A 26,656-nucleotide genomic window follows, 5' to 3' on the forward strand; every position below is an offset into this window, starting at 1 on the left:
AAAAAAAACATATAAAATTGATCACACACTCAAAGAGCTTATAGCCTAGACATATATTCAGGCAGGGAAACAGATACAAGGTGGAGAGGAATACTAGAGCATAGGACTACTAAGGAAAAAAAAAATATATATATATATATGTATGTGAAACATAAGGTTAATTAGTATTTGTAATAGTGAGAAGAAATCAACACCAAGCTTTGTAAACCAGACTTTTTATTCTGTGCTTCCAAAGAGTTAATGTTTACCTAATCACATTTTAAATGATATCTTTAAATGGTCAGAAAACATAATGCCTAATTAGACATAGTCATGTCATACACGTATTGATGATTTTTACTTAACATTCAATTTCAAGTAAATAACTTTTTTATTTTCAGATGTAGCTATTCTGAAAAACATGGTTAATGTAAATAGGATTGGGCTTGAAAGCTTAATTAAAGATTGCAATGTCTTTTTGGGGTTAGATTATGTCCAATTAAAATGAGTTGCAGTTTGATTAATTGATTCTGGGTGTTTCTGCTGAGCTATTATGTTTGGAACTATCTTCCAATTAATTTTCTATCAATTTACTTGCCATGCTATACCAGACATAATGAATTCCTGAACTTCCCAAACACTGAGTATCTTGTGAAGCAAATGCCTAACCTTTCTGTGTGACTGAATACCACTGAATCTGTCCACTCGCATGGCAGTATTGAGGTCTTGCACCAAACTAACTTGGCTGGGTGCCGAGCAGAGACCAAGTCAGCCTTTACCTACTGGCCCAATCCTTTCATGACATTCATTACTCTCAGGAAGCTAGTCTAAGTGACAGATGCTATCATCACAGAAAAGGACCTGACTCTTTGCCAATTTCCCACTACTTTTGTGGCAGGAAGACCTTTGAAATTAAACTTTTATTCTCTAAAGGCAAATTATTCATGGCTCTGCTTGAATACTATTGAGAACTAATTAGGAACAACTGTAAAATTGGCCCACGGACCTTAGAGAGACAAAAGTCAAGATCCTCACACTTCCCTAAAAAGTCAAGGTTAAGGAATCTTGCCTGGCAGAATACAGAGTTTCTCTCTGACTTTGACATTGGGGCAGAGGAAGAGAGGCAAGCCCCTAACCATAAAGCAGCTTTAGGACAAGAAAGCAACTGGGCATGTGTCCTGGGCCCAGGCCAACTCAGCAGTCTGAAGGGGAGAGGTGGTGTTCTGTGTATCAGGCACTAATCTTGTGACCTTTCCCTGTAGGTAGCATCCTGCTACATCAGTCTCTGCTTAAGGAGAAGGGATTTAGGAGAAGGGTTATATAAGTTAGTGGAGAGGGCTGTCAGACTGGAGGCCCAGCTTTAATTCTGTCATGAAATGTTCTCCATTGAGCAAAGTCCTGGAAGGGTGGGAAGGAGGAAGATTGTTCTCTCTCTCTCTTGTGTTCAGGGAAGGATTGTGGCTGAAAGGAGCAGCTCATGGGAGCAACAGTAGTATAGGCAGAAAGGCCAGTCATGTTTCCCTGAACCAAACTCAGTAGTGAAAAACACATCCTGGTGGTGGTAGCCTCGGGGACAAATTGGCCCGTTTGAACTTCCCATCCATGGATGTCACTGAAGGTCTCTGGTTTGCCCCTACTAGGACCCATTTTAAAGAAGTCATATTCTCTGGTCTCAAGAGACCCCATCTGAATTCTGCTTTCAATCAGTGGTCACTCAGGTTTACCTACTGGATGTGGCAAAATGCACTCAGGGCTTCTAACACTAATGATGAAAATGTCTCCTCAAGGAAGGGAGAAGAACATACTTAAAACAAATGATATGATTACATTAAAGAGAAATATGACCTTTGTTGTACTGAATTGGTAACAAGGGAACACATATACTACAAAAGAATATTAGACTGAAATAAAAATTATTCAAACATAAGGCTTTTTGAAATTCTCTTCCCATGACTATAGTTTAGCATATCAAAAACTGAAAGTTAGAAAAAAGAAAAATCTGGAATATATTATAATTAAGAACTTCTGCTCATCAAAAGATACCATTAACAACATGAAAATACAGTCCACTCACAAAGTGGTAGAAGATATTTCTAGTAAACTCGTAGGACAAAGATTTACCAAAATATATTAAAAATTCTTAAAATTTAGTTTTTTTTTAAAAAAAGATAACATGGAGAAAATGGACACAAATTTTGAATAGCGATTTCATATGGGAGGATATCCAAATCATCAATAGAGATATGGCCCTTTCTTCTGCTTAGCATATCTTATTATGGAGTATTTCTACCCCTAAGTATACAAAATATGATTGAAAACTACATTGAATGTTTGAATAGAAAAAGTGTTACAGTAAAAAACATATTGCCATTATTTCCCTCAAAATACTATTTCTCGTGCTCTCTTCGGCAGCACATATACTAAAATTGGAACGATACAGAGAAGATTAGCATGGCCCCTGCGCAAGGATGACATGCAAATTCGTGAAGCGTTCCATATTTTTCAGAGTCATTAGAGCCTCAAAACCTAAACACAAGCCATATCTGGAAGACACTCTGAAAAGCAATCATTCCACAAGGGTTTTAAACACAAGCCACAAAGATACCTACATTAAGCAATTTTGAAATATCAACCCAGGAATTAAACCAAGGACAGTACCAAAAACAAAAATGAGAAGACATTTAAGCAAGGCACAAGCGCAGGCTTCCACACCACAAAAAGGAAATTCTGGGGGAAATGAGGCGGCAAAGTCGGATAATCAACCAACCACCTGGACACCCTGAATTGATAGCACAGGAAGTAACAAAGCAGATACATGAGGCTCTAGAAAAATTCAAAGCAGAAATAATCTCCCAGATAAATACAGAGATGGTGAGTAGAGTGAAAGACATGATTAGAGGCTGTAGAGCAGAAACAGATAAGAAAATAGATGAGATCAGAAACATGCTGGAAGCCATGAATGCCCACCATAAGAAAGAAAGGGAAACTATGATCACCCAACATAAGAAAGAAATGGAATCCATGAAACAGATGCAAACAGATATTCAGGAGATTAAAAACTCCACTGAAAGCATGCAGAGAAGACTAAGAGAATCTGAAGACAGAATATCAGATATAGAAGACAGGATTGCAGTTAAGAACCATGAAAATAGAGATTTCTTAAAGATAGTAAGGGACCATGAGAAATCAATCCAACAGCTGCTAGATGATTCAAAGAAGAATAACATAAGACTCATAGGAGTCCACAAAAAAACAAGAGAAAGTAAAATTGACATTAAAAAAACTGTTCACAGAAGTAATAGTAGAAAACTTCCCAGACAGAGGTGGAGAATTGGACATACAGATAAGTGAGGCATATAGAACTCCATCCAGCCACGATCAAAAAAAACTACAACTAGGCATATAATAGTCAGGATCCCAGAAACCCAACAGAAGAACAACATTCTACAGGCAGTTAGAGAAAAGAAACAAATCACCTACAAAGGAAAGCCCATCAGAATCACAGCAGATTTCTCAACACAAACCCTCAAATCAAGGACAGCCTGAAGTGAAGTATTTCAAGGCCTAAAAGAAAATAACTTCCAACCTAGACTGTTGTATCTGGCAAAATTATCTTTTAAAATTGATGGGGAAATTAGATACTTCCATGACAAAGAACACCTGAGAAATTTCATGAACACCAAACCAGCACTCCAAACAATTTTATGCAATATCCTAGTAAAAGACAATGAAGGTCATAACTCCATGAGGGCCAACAGAGAGAAGACACCACGCAAGGTAAGGCACTAAAGGGAAAGGGGGAAAAGTAAGAAAAGAGCCAACAACAATAAAACATCATGGCAAGAATGAGTCAATATCTCTCAATTATAATTATCAATGTTAATGGCCTCGATTCACCAATCAAAAGAAACAGACTGACAGAATGGATTAAGAACCAAAACCCAGCAATATGCTGTATACAAGAAACACACTTAACTCAGAAAGAAATTCATAGACTGAAAGTAAAAGGATGGAAAACAGTTCTGCATGTGACAGGGACCCAGAAAAAAGCAGGGTTAGCAATCTTATTTGCAGACAAAGTAGATTTCAAACCAAAACTAATTAAGAGAGACAAAGATGGTCACTACATCCTTGTGAAGGGAACAATCCAAGAGGAAGAGATGACAATTCTAAATATTTATGCACCAAATATGAATGCCCCCAACTATACAAAACAAATATTATTGGACATGAAAAACCAAATAAACAATAACATAATTGTAGTGGGGGACCTCAACACCCTTCTATCACAAATAGACAGATCATCTAGGAAAAAAATTAACAATGAAATTCTAGAACTGAACCAAGCTATTGAACAAACGGACTTACTAAATGTTTATAGAGTGTTCCACCCCACAAAATCAGAATACACATTCTTTTCCGCTGCACATGAGTCATTCTCCAAAGTAGATCACATGCTAGCTCATAGGGCAAATCTAAGTAAATGTAAAAGAATTCAAGTTATCACCTGTATACTATCAGACCATAGTGCAATAAAATTGGAGATCAATAATATAAGAAACTGCAAAACACACACAAACACATGAAAATTGAATAACACTCTACTGAACAACCAATAGGTCACAGAGTAAATTAAAGAAGAAATTAGACAGTTTCTACAAGTAAATGATAATGCCAGTACAACATATGGGAATCTGTGGGACACAATGAAAGCAGTTCTATGTGGGAAATTCATAGCAGTGAATGCCCATATTAGGACAACAGAGAGAACTCAGTTAAATAACCTAATGCAGAACCTCAAGCTCCTAGAGAAAGAAGAGCATAGCAAACCCAAAGCTTGTACAAGAAAGGAAATGATAAGGATCCGAGCAGAAATCAATGCAATGGAGACTAAGAGAATGGCACAAAAAAAAAAAATCAATGAATCAAAGAGCTGGTTTTTTGAAAGAATAAGTAAAATCGATAAACCTTTAGCCAACCTTATCAAAAAAAGGAAAGAAAAGCCTCAAATCCATGCAATTAAGAATGAAAAAGGGGAAGCCACAACAGATCCAGCAGAAATTCAGAGGATCATCAACACCTACTTTGAGAATCTGTACTCTAATAAAATGGAAAACACAGAAGAAACGGACAGATTCCTAGATACATATGAATTGCCAAAGTTAAATGAAGAAGATATAGAAATTCTAAACACCCCAATAACAATGAGTGACATTGAAAATGTAATAAAAATTTACCAACAAAGAAAAGTCCAGGTCCAGATGGGTTCACTGCTGAATTCTACAAGACATTTAAAGAAGAACTAATGCCATTGCTTTTTAAACTCATCAAGGAAATTGAAAGGGAAGCAAGGCTTCCAAATTCTTTCCTGGAAGCAAGTGTTACTTTGATTTTAAAACCAGGGAAAGACCCAACCCAAAAAGAGAACTACAGACCAATCTCCCTAATGAACATAGATGCAAAAATCCTCAACAAGATACTGGCAAACAGAATCAGAGTGTCATCAAGAAGATCATACACCGACCAAGTTGGATTTATCCCAGGGATGCAAGGATGGTTCAACATACATAAATCAATAAATGTAATACACTATATTAACAGAGTCAAGGACAAAAACCATATGATCATCTCAATAGATGCCGAAAAGGCATTTGACAAAATCCAACACCCATTCATGATAAAAACGCTACAGATAATTGGAATAGGAGGTCTTTATCTCAACCTCATTAAGGCTATCTATGAAAAACCAATAGCCAACATCATACTAAATGGTCAAAAACCGAAAACTTTCACACTAAAATCAGGAACAAGACAAGGATGCCCACTATCACCACTCCTGTTCAATATTGTTCTGGAAACATTAGCCATAGCAATTAGACAAGAGAAAGAACTAAAAGGAATAAAGATAGGAAAGGAAGAAGTGAAACTGTCATTATTTGCTGATGATATGATACTTTATATAGAAGACCCAAAAAACTCAGTCAAAAGTCTTCTAGACCTAATTGACAGATTCAGTGGAGTAGCTGGATATAAGGTCAACACTCAAAAAACAATAGCCTTCTTATACGCAAATAGCATATCCATTGAGAGAGAAATTTGGGAAATAATTCCTTTTACAATAGCATCTAAAAAAATGAAATATCTAGAAATCAACCTAACAAAGGAAGCTAAAGACCTCTACACTGAAAACTACAGCACTCTGAAGAAGGAGATTGAAGAGGATATAAGAAAATGGAAAGACATCTCTTGTTCCTGGGTAGGAAGAATCAATATAGTGAAAATGGCCATACTTCCAAAACTACTATATAGATTTAATGCAATACCGATCGAAATTCTAACAATATACTTCACAGAACTAGAGAAAACAATCCAAAAATTCATTTGGAAGCAGAAGAAACCTAGAATAGCAAAAGCAATTCTAGGCAACAGCGACATGGCTGGGGATATCACAATCCCCAACTTGAAACTATAGTACAAAGCTACTGTGATAAAAACAGCATGGTACTGGCAAAGATCAGTGGAATAGATTAGAAGATGCAGAAACAATTCCAGACATAATCAGCCACCTCATCTTCTTTTTTTTTTTTTTTTTTTTTTGGTACTGGGGATCAAACTCGGGTCCTTGTGCTTGTGTAGCAGGCGACGAAACCACTGAGCTAAATCCCCAGCCCAAGCCACCTCATCTTTGACAAAGGACTCAATCACCCTCATTGGAAAAAAGATAGCCTGTTCAATAAATGGTATTGGAAATTCTGGATTTCAACCTGCTAAAGATTAAAACTAGACCCATACCTATCACTGTGCACTAAACTAAGATCGAAGTGGATTAAAAAGCTAAATATCAAGACAGAAACAGTAAACTTGCTGGAAGATAAGTTAGGTAAAACTCTCAATGACATTGGCATAGGAAAAGACTTCATGAACAAAACTTAGTAGCACGGGAGCTAACACAGAGAATCAACAACTGGGATCTCATCTTATTAAAAAGCTTCTGAACTGCAAGAGAAACTACCAACTGAGCTAAAAGACAACCTACAATATGGGAAGAAATTTTTAGCAGCTGTACCTCAGACAAAGGTCTACAATCTAGAATATATAAAGGATTGAAAAAAATCAGACCCCTCCAAATTCAAAGACCCAATTCAAAAATGGGCATCTGAAATGAACAGACATTTCTCAGACAAAGAAGTAAAAGCAGCAAATAAATATATGAAAAAATGTTCCACGTCACTGGTCATTCGAAAGATGCAGATGAAAACAACACTGAGATTCCACCTCACCCCACAAAGAATGGCTGCTATCAAGAAATCAACCAATAACAAATGCTGGTGGGGGTGTGGAGAGAAAGGATCCCTTCTCCATTGTTGGTGGGAGTCCAGACTGGAGCAACCACTGTGGAAATCAGTATGGAGATACCTCAAAGAACTAGGACTAGAGGTCCCATTTGTTACCCAGTTATTCCCCTGCTGGGCATCTTCCCCAAAGAATTAAAAAAATCATATCACAGCTATATATGTGCACTTATGTTTATAGCAGCACAGTTTGTAATAGCTAAGGTTTGGAAACACCCCATCAACTGGAAACTGGACAAAGAAGACGTGTTTTTTCTTATAAAATGGAGTACTACTGAGCCATAAAGAACGAGAAACTAGAGTCATTTATAGCTAAATGGATGCATATTGAGGCCATACTCTTAAGTGAAATAAATAGGACACACATGTGTAAATACCAAATAGTATCTCTAGTGTGAGAAACTGAAAGTGTAAATAAGGATGAAAATGATTAAAATGAATAATTCATAATTTGAAATAGGAAAAGGTCCAAAGGTGTAGGGGTGGCAGTAGGGGAAGGGGAAAGGGAAGAAAGGCAAGGAAAAATTATGAGAAAGAAAAAAAAATGGAAACAAAGTCTAAGTAAATAGGGAAGGGTGGAGGGGGTGAAGGGTGCACAGGTAATGGGGAATAAGAACCAAGATACATCATGTTCAGGTACAAGCACCCAATGATAAATGTAAATGTATTATATACCTAAAATGTACCAATTAATATATAAATTTTAAAAAATACTACTTCTTACTTCTAAAACACTTGTCCTATTATTCTTGCCACTTTCCGAAGCAGTGTCTTTAGTTGCACTGTCAGGCAGCCCCCAATGTCATGAATCAATTCCAAAACATTATCTTTAATGGTCATTTTGACGTAGGGCAAGAGCCAGAAGATGCATGGGCCAGATCCAATGAATAAAGTAGATGAATAAGGTAGACGAGGAGACATCATAATGTTTTTCTGAGCCTACCTTTCCATTGGATGGCACTGTTCAGCAGCATTCACCATATTTTTTATTACACCTGGTAAATACATTCACAAAGAAGGACTTCCAGAACTGCTGCAGAAAATGGCAAAAACAATGGGATAAGTGTGTTCAAAGTGAGGCAAAGTATTTTGATGGGGATTAATGGCAATGTGTTTCTTACTGTAATATTTTTAAATTTAAGCATTTATCATATATTTTGTTCATCCTTTGTACACCACACAGAAAAACAAGCAGATATTCACACACACACACACACACACACACACACACACACACCCCTATATCAAGATGTATTCCTAATATGCAATTTTTGAAACTACTCACATGCCCATTCACAGTAATAAACATATCTTTTTACTGATACCATTAGTCTCCCAAAAGACCTACCGCACAACTGAAATTAAGAACCATGGCCCTGTAGCTTCAACATGCTCAGAAATTAACATCAACTTTCATGAACAGCATCTTGAAATTGTTTGCTCGAGATACTTGAAAAATATTTGTCCATCTGACAATTCAAAGGCAACATAGATGGCTTCTGTTTGTGTGGGGGTCCTCACTTCTACAGGTTCTGGCCACAATATATTGAAATGGGGTTTAAGTCATTTAAATACTGGTCAGTAAAAGAATTCAGACAGGAAACAAAAATTGCAACGCTGGTTGAATAAAAATCAATTCAAGGCTAATTTAAGAAGCTTCTAGGAAAAAAACACTGAGTTTGCAAACCAAAATAGAAAGTGACCACTGTCACATTTCAGCTTCAAAAAAATGACTGATCCTTTTCTCTCCATCATTTCTGTGGCTGAAGAATGTGAGCCCATGATAACAGCGGTGACTCTGGACACTGAGTTCTTGGAGTTTTCAAGGTCAAGGGCATAGGTTCAATGTAATGATTAGCATCATATCACTAAACTTGTCTTTTCAAGGTAGAAGCTCCAAATAAGACTGCTTAAAATATGTCATAAACCACACAGCCCATACACACACGACAAAGTGAAAGAGTCTGAAAGAGCCAGTAGCAATTAATAAAAAGAATGGAGAAAAATGGGCTATGAACAGAAATGGGCTATGTCAGAAATCAATGCGATATGATGGTTGGGGATGTTTAGGGGAGCATTACTGCAACATCTGATTGATGTTAACTTTTTCCAGTTGTTCACATGAGGGTTTTGTTCTTTGTTATTCCTCCTTCACTGTATAGAATAGTTGAAGATAATTGTCCTAATATTTGGAAATACAGGGATTGCTAAAAGCCTTCTGTTTCCTATTTCTTAGATCTAGGCTAACTCTAGTTTTATCTCTGAAACTGTATTTATCATTTCCTTATTCCCACTTCAACTGTCATATATAACTGCTGCCCAGCTGGATCACATTTTTAGAAGTACATTCTATTTATTTTACTGGTTTTCTGCAGAAAGTAAGGCATTAATCTTGCTTTACAGTTTTACTCTGCAATGTGAACACACTCTGTGATTGGTGTTCAGTGAAAATGGGAGGCACCCAATGGAGAAAATACATTGAATTCTTTCCTGTTACCCCGTTGAGATAGCCATTTCTGAGGCATTATCAAAAAGACTCATATTAAAAAATCCAATGTAAATAAATATTATCAACACAGACAATCTCAGTGAGATGATGACTATAGCAAATCAAAATTAACCTATATTCAAATATCTACATTTTATTTGTAGATATAAGTATTCAAGATGTCTCAAACATATTTGCATATGCTACTGAAATCTGTAACATTTCATGTTTGATATTATAAGAGACTTATTATTTATTTAAACTATTAAAGAAATTTTTCTATTAAATTTAATTTTTTATATTACTTCTAATAAGTACAATATTTATTAAACATATCTTCTGTTGTTTTGTTACACAGTATACAACAAATTACAATATTTGGCAGCCACAAATTATATGCAGAGTATAAAGAAACTATTAATTAGATGGTGTAATCTTTCCATTTTTAACTACAGGGAAAAACTAGCAAACCAAATCTTACATATAATATCTTACTAAACTGTACACATGGAAAGTGACAGACACTGGTTGTGCTGTTTGATACAAACTGGCTGAACTTCATCTTCAGAATACTAGACCTAACATCTAAACATGTCAATATAAACATCAAAACAAACATATCCTAACCAACCACGGAAACAGTCTGGTATCAGGAAAGCAGTGTCTAATCTTTGCTGCTTTCCTGACCTATTACATGTCTGTACTAACAAGGGAGTACATTTTTTAATCCTAAACGCTGGAGTGGAACCCAATCTGTCTTATTCTGACTAATACTAACAGTGTTTCAGTTTTTCCCGCATTAACAAAGATTGCACTTCCATGTCATTTAGAATGTTATCGTTATTATTATCTTCATTCTCTAGTTTTAAAACATTTGTATTAGAATAAGTCATACTGAAAACTATAAACTTAGTTTTCACAATCACATTTACCTCACTTACTTATCCCTCTCCCCAAATATAAATGATAGTCATGCACACTTGAAAATACTAATCAGTCATAATTATTTTTAAGATGAACAGATGAACTACAAATTAAACTCTTGAACTTATAAGTAAAGGGAATTAAATCACCCTTTAAAGTTTGGAACAGAAAATCAATTATACTGTATTAAAGCAGAGATTCTCAGCCACCCATGGAATTGCTAGCTCTGAGAGCAGAATAAGACTTAAGTCTCATATATTTATTAGCATGTGAAGAAACAGGTTGAAGAGGAAGGTCCTTCAATGTTTGACGTGGGTTGGCACAGAAAATAGGAACAGAAAAGCCTGATTTATGGTGAGAACATGGTGATGGAGCAGGTAGGATATCATTGAAGGAGTAGGAGGTGGTAGAACATCTTCTCTAGGCTGTGAAGGACCTGAGGCTCAACAGCCTGGTGAGCATATGGCTGAAGGTATGCAGTCTGGGTTGAGGGCCCAGGGAACAGCTGTAATCACTGCTACAAATTGAGATGAAGGAAGAAGACAAGAAAAGCTAACTTCAAATGAAATTAAGAACTTGGAATAGTGTGAGAAATCCAGAAACCTAGGAAGAAGCATCTTGCCCCAAGGATAAAATCCTGAGAGCAATAACTGATTAATCAGCAAGTGTGTGCATCTACATGTAAACTATGTCCCAGCCTATTTCAACATCCCTACTTTACCTTATATCACTGTCCTCTCTTGCAGGGACTACTGGAAAAATATCTATTCCAGTCCCTTCATCCATGTTCCTTACAGCAGTGAGAGAAAGTTTGAAAAATGAAAACCACTTTATGCCACTTTCCTGATCCCATAGCATAAAATCTAAATTCTTTATTATGCCTTCTAAAGTCCAGAATATGACTATTAGGGTTTTGATAAGAAAATGTCTCATACAAGTCCCATGCATTCAAGGGTAGGGCTTTTGGAAGTAATTGGATCACTGGGGCATTCTATTCATTAGTGGATTAGCCATAAACAGTTCACAGCCGAATGTGCTGTTAGGAGGTGGGACCTGGTCGGAAGAGGCAGCTTACTGGGACGTGGGCTACATCTCCCTGCCTGGCTCTCCCCTCTCCTTTCTGTTTCCTCATTGTCATAAGTGAGCAGCTTTCCCCTGCCACACCCTTCCACCCTGCCATTTCTGCCTGGGAGCCAGCCAACCCCGGCCTAAACTCCCAACACCATGAGCCAAATTAAACATGTCCTCCTTTAAGTTCTCGGTGCTGGGTATTTTGTCCTAGTGATTGGAAAGCTGATTAAAATAATAACTTGACCACCTTTCCTCCTATGCTTCCTCTCACATTATCATCCCCAGCTGCCAGGAGCCAAGCCTGAAGATGGCCCTGTGTCTTCCCTATTCCTCTTCTCCTCCATAGATTAGACCCTGGATGGCACAGCCCCGGGAGATAGTTACATTGCATCCTTCCCTGTTCCCTTCCTGCTCACACCCGGATCAGGAAACAATCACGCTATGTTGCACCTAGGCCACGTAGGCCACGTAGCACTATTTTCCCCACCTTCTCTTCCTGTTTGCCTTTGCTGTAAATAAAGAGCGCGCGGGGCTCCAGGCAGCCATTAGCTCCCCACAGGCTATGGTTCCTCCTGGTCCCAACTTTCAAGCATAATCTTGGTGTGTAACCTTCTTTCTTGGTCTCCTCGTCTTTTCTTCATCTCCCACCACTCTCCCTGGCTTCAGACCCTACGCTGTGCACCCAGCAACATTTGTTAGCATCTTGTTCTTTGAATACCTAAAACTCATTCCCAACGCTTTGAGCATAATCTCAACACCTGAAGTTCTTTTCCTTTGGTACTTTATGGGGTTCTCTCTTTTGCTTCCTTTGTCCTCTGCTCAAATAGCAACATCCCCAGAGAGTATATTCCTGGCCACTGTGCTCAAAATAGAAGCTCCCAACTCAAATTATCTCCTGATTTCTCACACTACTTTTTACTTTATAGCCTTATTACTATCCAATATATACATATGTGTGTGTTTATACATGTGTGTATACATACAGTTTTCTTGTTTCACTTGTCATTATTGGCTGCCTCTTGACTCTTCAACTCTGATGAAGGGAGAGAACTGTTTGGTCATAGTTAAGTGCTCTATTAAATTAGTTCTAATTACTGCTGAGTTTTTAGAAGTCTCTCACCCACTGTGCTCTAATTCACTGTAACCTTTGTAATTATAATTTGTCTTTCATGGGGCCTGCTTGTGGGGGGAAAATCCTCTTTATCTACAAACTTAAAAAACAGTTCTGATTTGTTTGATAGTAATGTATATTGGTAATGTGATAGTTTTTCTTGTAATACTATTTCAACTTGAGGCCCTTTTCAGAGTCAGTGATCCACTCTGTGATAGAAATAAAGATTAAAACAAGTCTCCTAGGTGGACTTTTGACAGCCATGAGCTGTTCTATCCAAGACTGAAGTCTTCTATTTTGTGACTCCTCTTAATATCACTACACAGCATCATGTCAACTTATTCAGCTACCTGTAAGTAGGAGGGAAGAAACTACACACACATCTCTATTAAGAGATGTCACTTTTTTATCAGAGATCATTTTCTGTCCTTTCTTTTTAATTTTCTCTGACTTTGACTTAAACATAATCAAGATTTTGGTTTCTAAAACTTTCAAGTGACACAGCCACTCTTAAAGCTGAACACATTTGGAGATGTCAAAGGCCTGACTAATTGCCTCAATAAAGATGAAATCTCTTTGATCCTTATTCAAATTATAGTACATGATTGATGGCAAAAGACTCAAGCCTATTCTAAAACAGTTTTCTGATGTCATACTGGTACTTCATTATACCCACCTGAAATCAAATTAAGGCCAGGATTCCTATCAGATACAACATATAGTGACTTCATCTCTATGAAGTTGAAATTCATACCAAGGATATGAAAGGTCATCTACAGGCAAACTGCAGCATATTTCACTGAAAAATTCGAGGACAATTTCAGCCCTCTCAATTTCCAAGAATAGTAAGGCTATTTCCAAGGTACTGACAGATTTTAAATTGCCATGCCTTTTGTTGTGGCCATCTCTCAATTTTTGGAATTCAAGAAATATCTATGTCAATTTCCTGACCAAGCTTCTAGCATGGCAATAAGAGAAAAGTTATATAGTTCTTCCCAAGGGTTATTTATTATTTCTATATCCTTAAATAAGTCATCGAGGAGCCACAAAATCATGAGTAGAAAGTCTAGGGTAGTGCCTTAGTCATAGAAAGTATTCATTACCATTACGTATCTTTTGAGTAAGAAAAGAATAATGAGCACAGAACTTCATTAGAAGTCCTAAATATGTCTTGGTCAAATGTGTCACAAACAAGCTTCATCCTTTGCAATGATCAGAGAGACTAATAAGAGACTATTAGGCATCAGATTGTATGATGGAGGAGCTAATGAATTCTGTATAAGTAAAAATCTTGAAAATGTCTGAAATATCATTTCTGATAATTCATAATTTATTCTGCTTTATAGAATCTCTGTGTCTTCACATTAAAATGTATGATCAGTGATCAAATAAGGGATAATTCCTTGAATGTCATGGTCTATAAGTTCTATAAAGTAATTAGCAAAGATGCAAAAGAAAATAAACACATTCAGAAGAATTCCACTAGCAAGTCCATGAATGCCAAGGGAACGGATTCTGGGAGAATCCCAGAGAGAGAGAGGAGAACATTTGGGTATCAGTATGAAATAGGTGATCAGAACATAGGAGAAAACCAGAAAAAGTGAAGGAAAATAGCAGAGGAATTGGTAAAACTGACCAGGTCATGCATCCTACACTTAGCTCCCTCGGCCCTTATTCTGGCTTGTTTTTGATGCTGCGTTTATGGAGAGGATGAGGGAATCACTGATTTGGGCCAAAAATACAAGCGGGATTACTCAGTCCTGGGGACATAGATTAACATTTCCAATATCATACCAAAAACACTAATGAAATGAACAGTGTGTAACCTGTAATTTTAAGAATACAGTATGTGGGTTTAGGAATTTGTCACAAAAAATTCTGAATCTCATTTACTGGATGAGTTTTCAAAGACAAGCCAACCTCTGAGCCTCAGTTGCCTCACCTGAAAAGTAAGGAAAATCCTTTTTACACAGGTTGATTATGAGGAAGACGTAAAATATCCAGCCCAGCCTGGAATATTGATGTCTAATAAATGGTGTTTTGTGACTGCTGCTTTTTGCTATTATCATTATTTTAGAGTTGAAATCATTTTCTTTTGGCGTATCTCTACACTTGCATAACACAGTCAAATGTCTCATGAACAGAACTCACCCACAAAGAGCTGGCTGTTGAGCTGTAAAAGGACATGGCCATCGGCCGGAGCAGGCTGGACCTTTGGCAACAGCTGGTCCACTTGAATGGAGGCCTCCTTCATGTTCCTTTCAACTCTAACGTGATGCCACTGGTTGTCATTGAATTGGGTGGGTGACTGCACTGAGATTTCAAAAGGCCCATTTCCCACATCAAATGAAAAGGTCACTATTGTTGGAGCTGGAAAAATAAGACATGAAGATAATTCAAGTGAGTTTTCATGGCAGACAGCTTAGTAGTCCATACAATTAGGTATGGCACCAGGGCATAACCACCACTCAATATAGAGACAGGAGTGTAATTTTTATTCAAGGAGACAGTAATATCCATATATAAATAGGTCTTCTGATGTGAAACTAGATATCTGCTAAGATATGTATATTTTAAGAAATTAATCCTTTGATTTAATTTGCATTTGACATAAAAATAATTGTTTCAAAGAATCAAAGTTCAAAGAATCAAAGTTCAAAGAGACAGATAATAAATAGACAGATGGACAGATAGATAGGGATATAGATACAGATATGCATGTGTGTTTTTTTTTAATACAGGGCCTCACTATGTAGTTCAGGCTGGCCTTGAACTCATAGTGATCCTCCTGCTTCAGCTTCTTGAGTCCTGGGATTACAGATATATGCTACCATATATGGCAAAGTTTATATAATTAAAAGGCATGTAATATGTACTTGATATTAAGATATCAATAGCAGCTCATAAATCTATCAAACTAATATTAGTCCTTAATTAATTTTTAACTACTGAGAATTTTTTCAATGTTAATTATTTCAATTTAAATTCTTCTTAAATTGTTTGTAGAAAATACCAATAATTGTCCCAAATTATCACACCTTAAGTATCAAATTATTTTCTTACAAAAATGATGAAATGATATAGAATATTTTCAAGTGGACACAATGAAGATTCAGATGGTAAAGCAGAAATATGAGTTCTTTAAAACTTGGTGAAAGAATTTACTACTAAATGATAAACCCATCCTCCAAACTTCTCTGGAAAGGAGACTTACAGCATAGCTCTATTCTTATAAAGTCAGTGATTCCCAGGTTCTCTAAAAATACACCAGATAAAGCTGTTGTCTTAAAAAAGAAAGACACATCCGCAGTAAGTTCTCCATGGAAAGTAGGAAAGTGAAGGTATGAAGCCTCAGTATTGAAGGAAGCAGAATTCCAAAATGACTCTGTTTAAAAAAAATAAAAAATGAACAATTAAGAAAAATTCATGGCATAAAATGGATGAAACACATGTGCTCACTTCAGCAGCACATATACTAAAATTGGAAGAATACAGAGAAGATTAGCACAACCCCTGCCCAGTGAATGTATTTTTTATATTTAGCATATATTTAAAATGTTGCTCAGTCATAAAATTGCTTTTCTTTTCTCTCCTGACTAGTAATAGTGTACAACCCTGACCACATGATTGGAGATTTTACAGGGATTCAAAGCCTGGCTTCCTCCCAACATGGGACAGGGATGATCACTACAGAAATGGTCTAAATATATGAAAACATATCCTCAGCCTAAATGCTATCCTCTGCCAAATTGACATTTTAAGCATCTGCTAAACATTGGTTAATAGCTTAATTTTTTATAACTTGAAAATTCAGACACTTACTTGCTTTGAACAACAAAATCCCTAAAGAAACTAATAGTGGTTTTGATTCCATCACACATACCTCACGGTTACACTAGTAACTTACTCCATTAATGGCCCTTGTGATTTTCTGTACTGAGATTGGCATTCTAAATATTCTCATCTAATTAAAAACCGAGACAAATGTCTCTATGTTCATAATTTTTCAGAAAATGTTTTTTTCAATCAAAGTCATCCCTTAATTTGTTTGTAAAAGTGAAATAGATGACCAGAAGATGAAAACCATTCTCCGAAAGTTTACAAATGCTTAGAAAAGATAAAAACATTTATAAGTTTGGGAAATAAATTGAGAGGTGTGAAAAATGTAGACTATATAGGTTTGATTATAATTATTCAATACAATTTTTCTCTTTACTTTCTCATTTCTTTTCTTTTTTTACATATCTGCAACTTTCCTTTTGGAAAGAAAATTGTGAATGTTATATAACAAAAAATATGGGAAATAAAACATAAATGTAATAGCATGAGTTGACAGGAATGAAATCCAATTGAATATAGGTAGTTGATGGGGAGAATTCTCCAAGAAATGAACTATGCATCAAGGTGCCAGCAGCAAGTTCTCAGCACATCAAGTAGGAGCGTATTTCTTTAGTCTACACAACAGCTTTCATACACACTCCTAACACTGGATAAAATCCTCCTTCTAAATGATCTTCCTAGAAGAAAGATGTATTGATCCTCTGCAGTAGGAAACAGCCATTTCAAAATAACAGTTCTTTTAAGTTAGCAGAGAACAGATAGCTAGCTAGTTAAAAATCACGAACTTGTGTCTGCTTGTGCATGTTTCTTAGATTTTAATTTATTTTCCATAAAGTCTGGTGAGCATTACTTATATCACTTTTAAGTTTTTCTATTTTTCTTGTGGACCTAATTTAAAAGCCAATTCTCTATTCATATGTGGACAATTTTAAGGCTGAATTTTTTCAGCTGAGAGTCTATTTTAAGAGCTTGTTTCCCATGAGTCAAGTGAAACTGTACATTATCTGCATTATGTCAACTCTATTCCTTATGCCCTTTTTACAGCTATTTCTATGCCTAGACACTTCGATGTCTGGGAAAGAATGCAGGAAAATGAGAAAGTGCAAAATATCAAGTCAGGGATTATAGCACATTTGTGCTCTTAATGATTCTTCCATGATCTATTTTCAGAAGGAATTGGCTCCCTTTCTATTAAATGTTATACGTGAAAATTAAGTCTGTAACTTTAAATTATAAAATATTACTAAACCTTATTTTGCCTGATTAGAAAGAGAACATTCAGAATTAATGGTTCAAATTAGATAATATTATTATAAAACATTTCATTTGTTTCCTATTGTATCATAACTAACCCAATAAACCATCTTATAGAAGACTTCTGGGAAGTGGTTGAAACAGAGGAACAATTCTTTGAATTGCTACTCTCTGTACAATAAATGCTTTCATGGTAATGAAAACAATTTGTTACTTTAGGTAGCTAAAACACTCTCATACACATAATAATGTGTTTTGTTTAGTTAGCAAACCTTATTGCACAAATTCACAATAGGTAGAAAATGAAGTAAGAGCAATTTTTTGGATTTTAAAAATTGCTGCTAATTCAAAACTATTATAAAGAAAGCAAAGGCCAGTATGTATACAAACCAAGTGTTAATGGCACATGATATCTCATCTCTTCAGACACAGTGCCCAGTAAGAAGCACCTGGGAGAATCTGGCCAGCCTCTGAGAAAGGAGGGGAAGACGAGGCAGGGAAGAGCTCAGCTAGCGAGCAGGAGCAGGAGGCCTTTCACAGAGGTTTGCAAGAGAGAGTGGCACAGCCAGGGGTGTAGCTCAGTGGTTCCTCTGCCTGGCTCCCAAGTGCAAGGTCCCGAGTTCAATTCCCGGTACCAAAAAGAGAGCGAGAGAGAGAGAGAGAGAGAGAGATACTGGCACAAAATTCCTGAAGCTGCACCAGTAGCAGATCTGAGTGCAATCATACTCATCTCAGAACCAACACATCATGATGTATTGTTCTATGTTCATAATAACTTAATAATGAAATAATAATCAGTATGTATTTTCAATTAAATCTAAGATTGGATGCTAGACATTTGAAATTCCTTTGGAAATCCCATCTTTTATCTTTACAGAATTTATACATGTGTGTATGTGTCAAGGTTCATAGTTATTTATATAAAATACGAAGATATACCAATTCCACATATAAAGTTATCTTGTTAAAAAATTCATTCAAGAAAATTAATTTAGCACTGTATTAAGCTTATGTTTACTTATTGTTTTGCTAAGTTTTTATTGATCTCAGTCTTTTTAAAAGAACAGATTTATCAAGAGAGAAGGTAGAGTAGCGATTTTCTGGGGTTGGAAGGATGAGGCAAGTGTGGGAGAACAGGGATAAGAACCATTTTTTACAAGGAATTTTTTTAAAATTTTTGAAATACGGAATATGTGTGAATCATTAAAACTAAGCTGGAAAATATAGATTTCTTAACAGAAATAAAATTCTAGGATTAATTACATGTTGCTGTATTGGAACAATCACCTATATATGTTTGTTTGTTTTTTCAAATTTACTGGTTCCTCTTTAGCACTTCTATTATTGTTTTCAACTATTTGTGAACCTCAGTAGAAATCCATATAAGCAAAATGAAATGAAGAAAATAAAATCTGGCTGGAGATAATTATAGTTTGTGGGTTGCAGAACAGTACAAAAGAACAAAGCTGAGCATAGATGTTTGCATAGAGTAAAATATCTCCTCCTTTCCCCTCCCCATACACACTCAATAAGGTTAGTGTGCTAAATGCATCTTAGGAAGGCAGAACAGAAATTGCCTTGGTAATCAAAGGATTTTGCAAACAATCTCTGAAAAAAATATTCTTTATTGTTATCCTCATGTTAGTTTTGTGCAAAACTGTTTTGATAATAATAGCAAAGGGATATGTATATACTTTATTCAAAATGCCACAGTTTTATTTTAGAAGCTGGACTAATAGAATTTTGGATGAACCATCCAATTACTTTTAGTCTAGATATAAGAAGATATATAAAATGGTAAATAAGCGTGAACTCTATTTAAGCTTTGTGTAACATCATCCATCAGTCGTTCCTGTGAAGGTCCATTTAGGGTTGAGAAAGGTGCAGAGTAATGTTAAGCACTGGAAGGGAGATCTTCCCAAGTGCCACCTTATTTTATTTGAAGCAACATGTTTGGAAATAATGAATGGAAATATTTTAATACACAAAGGAGAGCACATTACAAATTCAAGATAAATTCTGTCTACCCAAGATCGATTCCCTCCATTAACACACATACTTGTGCAATCAAGTTCGAGTCCAGTTACCCTTTTGAGAAGAGCAGCAACCATCAACAGATTGGTTATAACCTAATTCAGCTATTCAAACTACATGAGGGGGATTCTGGCTTGAACAAAACAAAGTAAGTAAGTACCAGATTGATTAAGAGCTTTTCATTAACCATACAATAAAGTACACAAAAGTGTGACCCCTTTATATACAGGGTTAAAGTCAAAACCAACTTGGTATTCAGATTATTGTCTTTCAAAAGTATATTTTAGCACTCCAATTGACTTAAATAGAAAAGCTCTAAATATCTTTCTGGGTTATTACCTGTATAGACTTTATGATATGGACATTATCATTTCTAAACAGGTGCATCTATACATTAGCCATGATAGCCCATTTGCAATTTTTTCCATGCTCACAGAATACTTTATGTATTAATTAATCAGATAAAGTATTTTACTAGGCAATAACCATCAAAAAAATAAAAACCAAGGCCAGGGATTTAGCTCACTGTCTAATGACTCCTGTATATAGGGCTTAATTAAAGTTTTGTGTATGATTTGGCATAAATACATGGATCTTTTAAAGAAAACCCAATGTAAATATATGTTGGACATAATGTGAAATGTGAGCTCTAAATACTACTCTGTAGCTGGCCATGGTGGCACTCTGGAGCCTGAGGCAGAAGGATCACCACAGTTCGAAGCCAGCTTGGGCTACATAATGAGCTCAAAAACAGCCAGAACTACGTGGTGAGACCCTATCTCAAAAATCCATCCATACATACTACTCTGTAATCACACTGTATTTTCCCAATGCTGTCACTCCCTCATGCTCTTGGAAGGTAATTTTATACCCTCTCTCCTTCCAAGCATTTAACATGTCATTTCTCATCCTTAAACTTCTCTAATGACCTTCTCTAAAAGAAGAAAGCAGAAAAGCCACACTGCAAACTCCCAACACTTCATATGCTCATCTTCATGCTTCATCATCTCCACTCTGCATTCTCTCCTGTTACAGTAGATCAGTGTTCCTACTCCAAGAATTTCTTTACTGGGTCTCTCCTATCAGCACAAATGTGCTATTAATTCTCTGGTGTTAGAAATTTAATCTTGTGATCCTACTTTTCTTCCCACTTCCCCCCAAAATCTCCATTTGTTTTCTCTTCCCAGTTTCCTTCCTACTGAACCTATCCCAGGCTGTCTCTTCCCCAACACTTGCCAAAACATGCCTTTGTCAAAGTCTCTAATGACTGCCACTTGGCTCAATTCCACTAGCTCAGCATCATCTTAGCTCTGAACCACATTGAACGTAGTTGACTATTCTCTCCTCCTTGAAATACTTTTTTACCCTGAAGTCTAGGATATGCACACTTTCCTGCTTCTCTAGTTAGTGTTATAATTCTCAGTTTTCTTTCTTCCTCCCCATCCCTTTAACCTCTCATTGTTGACATGAATAAGGCACTTGTTCAGTGCTCCATCTGCAGTAGTTCCAGGTGCTCTGTCTTGAGGCTTTACACATACTGATGGCCTATGGATATGTGCCTGAAGCCTGCAACTCTCAAACTGCCAACTCTGCCTTTCATTGAATGTCTAATGATATAGCAGCCTTAGTACATCCAAAGCTGAGCTCCTTATATTCCAGTGCAATTCCTTGACCTCAGTTGTGAGCATCTCCACTTCAATGTCAGTTTTATCCACCTGACTGATTATTAGACCAAACACCTTGGCATCATTTGTGCCTTTTCCTTTAGCAACCTACATCAATTCATCAGCAAATTGTTTTGGCCCTCCTTTTAAATTATACCCTTATCACAATTCACCATTGTAGCTATGGTCCAAGCCACTGTGATCTCTTAGCTGGGGTTAGGAACATGGTCCCTGGCTTTGGCTCAATCTCACTGAACATAAAGTACATCATACCACTCCTCTACTCAAAACTCTCTACTGTCCTCCAGCCTCACCAAAGTTGAAAAGTAGTTTTGAAAATCCTCCATGATCTGATTTTCAGGTTCCTCTCTGACTTCCACTATTCTTCCCTTATTCTTTGTGCTCCAAACACTTGGACCATCAGCTGTGCCACCCGTGAACATGCCAGCTGCGTCCCCATCTCTGCAGGGTTACTCTGCCTCTGCATTTGTCTAGGGTACTCTTTCAAAAAAGACAGGCATGTGCCTGCTCCCTTGCTTTCTGCAGATCTTTATTCATATGCCACTTGCTTGCTGAACCTTTAATAGTCATCCTCTCTAAAAATCACCATCTTCTGCATCAATTTTATTTTCTTCAGAGCTCTTATCAATATGTATCATACCATATATTTCCCTTCTTTACTGTCTCTTAAGAGAATGTAAGAACAAATACAGTATTTTATCTATTTTGTTCATTGTCTCATTGTTTTCTGCTCTTCTTCCCCGGGTGTGTGTGTGTGCACGCACGTGTGTGTGTGTGTGTGTGTGTGTGTAGAAGGCATTGTGCAATGATTAACGATAGCAATACTTATCTGATGAGCAAAATTATAAGGTTTCCTTCATCATTCATCATTGTAGCCATCAGAAGACATGGAATAAGTCCAATTTGATTATATTGTATGTATCATAATAAATCCTCTCAGATGCTTTGTTAAACAGAAGGAAGGAAGGAAACAGAAGACATAGGAGAAAGAAGGAGAAAAATGAAAAAGAGGGGGTGGACATAGCAAGGTAAATAAACTTTAGGAAAATTAAAAATACAAACATAATGAGATAAAATTAATTGTGAAAATTAAAAAGAATTTCCTAATGGTGTATGATTATCAGATATAGTGGAGCCAACAAAATTATATTATCTTATTATCTGTTAAAATGGAATTGATCCTTACTTTTCTAATGGCTTATATGTAGTCTGCCAAATGGAAGAGAGCTCTGTCAAATGGAAGAGAAATTAACCAAATCACTAGTCAATATCTTTTTGCAATCTGAGCATCTAAATTCTGCAAAGTTATTTATTGCTTACATGCTCCTTTGATTATTTAATGCATTCTGGGCAGCTGTGATTTCTCAGACAGCTACACCAGTCAATTTCAGACAAAAATGAAGAAACTAACTTCAGTGACTTGCATTTCTTGGGACAAGGAGCATAGAACAGTCTTTGCTAACTTTGTAGATTTTAAAGGTGCTTTGATTAGCCATTAAACTGCAACACAATGAATTAACTGAGAAGAAATACACTTAGTAAAAAAGGTTAAAAAACTCAATGTCAAAGAATTTAAAATATTGCCTTCTTCAGATTAACAAACTGTTTGCAGAAATTTAGATGTCTGCAGCAATTCTTTAAAATGTGCCCTATATTTTTTACCACAGCACATTCATTTCAGTAAAAAAATAATAATACCAAGTATACAACACTCAGATGCATTCTTCCTAAATTATGACCTTTCAGTATTCCTTCAAGTATTCAGACAAAAAAAGCAAGTCACCTGAAAGGAAAATCAGTTTGGCCTCAGATTTTTCCACAGTATTCAATACTGAAGTATAAAGGAGTACTGTCCGCAAATTTCTAAGGGAACGAAAGTGTTTCCAGCCTGGTGTATTGTTTTATGCTGAGGCAACAGTCAGACATTCTTCAGTTTGAAAGAACTCTGAGAATAAAGTACACAAGAGCCCTTTTGGAAAAAACTTTCAGAAACAAAACCTGCTTTATAATGAACTATATTCAACCGAAAAGACTCATAGAAAAGCTGCCAAAGCCAAGACGACTGTGTCCTTTAATGCAGATGCAGTGGGATAATGTGAACCAACTGGAAAAGGTCACCAAATACAACCCAAAATATCAAACCAGCTCCAAATGAGGAGAAATCTAGGGCTACCGTATAACCTGAAAATTCCACTTCTAGGTATATAGCCAAGAGAAATAAAAACCTGTGTCCACACAACTTATACGTGAATGATCATAGCAGTTATCCATAATATTCAAAAAGGGAACTGGTCCAAACATGCACTCACCAATGAACACATAAACATACATAAACATAATGTGATACTGTCTATCCATACAATGAAATACTATTTGGTCATTTGAAAAAATGAAGTATTGACACATGTTTTGACATGGATGAACTTCGGCAATATCTAGAAAGAAGCCAGTCACAAAAGACCATACACTTTATATTTTTATCTCCATGAAATACCCAAAATAGGCAAGTCTGTAGAGATTAAAAAGTAGATCAGTTGTTGCTTGGGGCTAAGAGGGGATGATAGTGAAATGGGAACATCTGCTACCTGGGAAGTTTTATCTGGCATATGATGGAAAAGTTCTCAACCTGATTATGGGAATGGTTACTCTGTAAAACACTAAAATATGATTAAACTGTATATGTTCAGAGGGAGATTGAAGGGCATGTGAATATCTCAATAAAGCTATTACCAAAAACAAAACAAGAACAAAAACTAGCTGCGTGTTCTATAGAATCATAAGGCAACACTTTTTATTAAGTACAAGCACTCTCAGGGAAAATAACACTCATGTGTCTTTCTATAGAGAAAAGAAAAGGAAAACTGAAACTACCTGACAATGAAGTCCAAGAAGAAACTAATCAAAATCAAAAGCATTCAAGAAGAAGGAGAATCTAATAATAGGACTAAGGGTTAACATTTAAAAATAAGCAACTATACAAATAATAGCACAAACCGTAAAAACTGTTTAGTAATTAATGTTTGTTCAAGCAAACAAAAACAAAGTAAAATGGACCAGAAAATAATCCTTTCTCCAAGAAATAGAAAGTGTTTGAATTTTAAAAAGGAACTGTATTATTCAAAGAGTGAACTTTAATATTAAGGTAAATCATGTTCTTAAGTGAAATCACTTTTACTGCCATAGCCCAGGTATATTAAAAAGAAATGGTTCAGATGGAACTAGATGTTCTTTGTACTATATGATTTTTTAAAAAACAAACCTCAGAATGCTTTTCAATATAAGCTCCTTTCATTAAAGTATACATTTGCCTACCATTTAATTGCTTATACACTCAAAAATGCATTCTTGTTTCTTACCAATAATTCAAAGCTATAGGTTTCTTTGGACATAGATGATGGATCATTCTCATTCTTTTATAAACTGCTACTTATTGATTATCTTTCATGTAATAGGTAATGTACTAGGTACCAGGAACACAAAAATAAATGAGCAATGTACCCTGCTCTGGAAGGCCTCAAATATAATTAAAAGTTAGTATGAGAAATATATCCTTGTAATATGCTCAACATTTTTCTCAAAAAGAATGCAGAAGGATTATGTCTTCTAGAGATCTATGGAAGGCTTCATGGAGGAAAGGTTTTAATCTGAGTATGAAAGGTGTGATGGTTAAGCTTGATTTTCAATTTAATTGGCTTGGGAGTAGCCTAAGGATCAGTAAAGCACACCTCTAGGTGTGTCTGGGTGGGTCGTGGAGCCACGACCATGGGTTCCTTGACCCTTTCCTCTCTGGGACTGTTTCCCTGCTTTGGTTCCCAGCTGCCATGCATTAAATATTTTTGCTCCACTATGCCCTGTTGCCTGATGTTCCTGCTGTGGAGCCAGCTGACCATGGACTGAATCCCCTGAAACTATGTGTCAAATTAAACCTCTCCTCCTTTAAGTTGTGGGTGTTGGATATTTGGTCCCAGTAATGAGGAAACTAATACAAAGGAATTCAGTAGAAGAACTAGGGAGATTTTACAGATTAGGCAGTGTTACGGTTTAGATATGATATGGCTTCTAAGGCTCATGTGTTGAGATGTTGATCCCCAATCCAGTGGTGTTCAGAGATTGGGCTTCGAAAGATCATTGCACATTAAGGGCTCTAACCTGATAGACTCATAATTTGACGGCATTTTGGGGAAGCAGTGAAAAACTTTAGGAAGTAGAGTCTAGTTGGAAGAAGCAGATCACTAGGGAAGTGTCCTAGAAGGAGATGGCATGTCCCAACCCTTTCTTGCCTGCACTCTCTGCTTCCTGACTGCCACAATGTAAGCAGCCTTGCTCCACCGCACCTCTCCTCCTATGATGTTCTGTCTCACCACAGGACCATATTACTGGTACAGGTGAACATGGTCTGAAACCTCCGAAGCCATGAGCCAAAATAAATTTTTCCTCCTCTAAGCTGTTTTTCTCAGGTATTTTGTCACAGAGATGGAAAACTGACTAAGACAAGGAGAGAAAGTAAAAAGAAATTGAAGATGGATGCCATCATGGTCTAGGAATCTTCTTTGTGCTACAAGATCCATAGAATACCGTAAGGTCCTTATAGATATCTTTGTCTTGCTTGTCAAAAGTCAGTTCACCCCACATGTTAATCCTAGCCCTCTGCTCTTTCTCCTTAGTGTCTGAGAGGAGTTTTAGAGACAATGCAATTATGGTTAAATTGCGTTTGGCCCTACCTCAACACCATTGGTCCACTTCAGACACAAACCAACTGTTGACCTAGAACTGTGATTCTCAAGCTATATTTAGAGATGGCCATGCTTTGTTTCTCCTCTCTCTAATCCAACACAAACTGATGCTTTTGTAAAAATAGGACAAAAAGAAATCACTGAAAAATGGAAGAGAAAAACAAAAGCATACAAAATACCACCCC

At 36.4% G+C, this 26,656-nt stretch overlaps 1 protein-coding gene, 1 non-coding gene and 1 pseudogene across 6 annotated transcripts in view; 2 read left to right on the forward strand and 1 right to left on the reverse strand.

Moving 5' to 3' along the window:
- The window catches only part of Cntnap4 (contactin associated protein family member 4), a 307,565-nt gene that overhangs the window by 68,901 nt on the left and 212,008 nt on the right, over positions 1-26,656 (reverse strand). For all 5 annotated transcript variants that reach the window (XM_087204279.1, XM_004842822.3, XM_087204275.1 and 2 more), the window contains 2 exons: positions 16,140-16,310; positions 15,077-15,295 (listed from right to left, as the gene is read on the reverse strand). In XM_087204279.1, the coding sequence (XP_087060405.1) occupies positions 15,077-15,295; positions 16,140-16,310 (390 nt within the window). The remainder of the gene's footprint in view (positions 1-15,076; positions 15,296-16,139; positions 16,311-26,656) is intronic.
- LOC147830600 (U6 spliceosomal RNA) lies at positions 2,376-2,482 on the forward strand. Its single transcript, XR_015449614.1, has one exon. It is a non-coding gene; the product is annotated as a U6 spliceosomal RNA (small nuclear RNA).
- LOC147830601 (U6 spliceosomal RNA) lies at positions 16,377-16,477 on the forward strand (annotated as a pseudogene).

The sequence above is a fragment of the Heterocephalus glaber genome, unplaced genomic scaffold (genome assembly GCF_053883595.1).
Source record: "Heterocephalus glaber isolate CG9 unplaced genomic scaffold, H.glaber_assembly_v1.0 deba00000071, whole genome shotgun sequence".
Classification (NCBI taxonomy): domain Eukaryota; kingdom Metazoa; phylum Chordata; class Mammalia; order Rodentia; family Bathyergidae; genus Heterocephalus; species Heterocephalus glaber.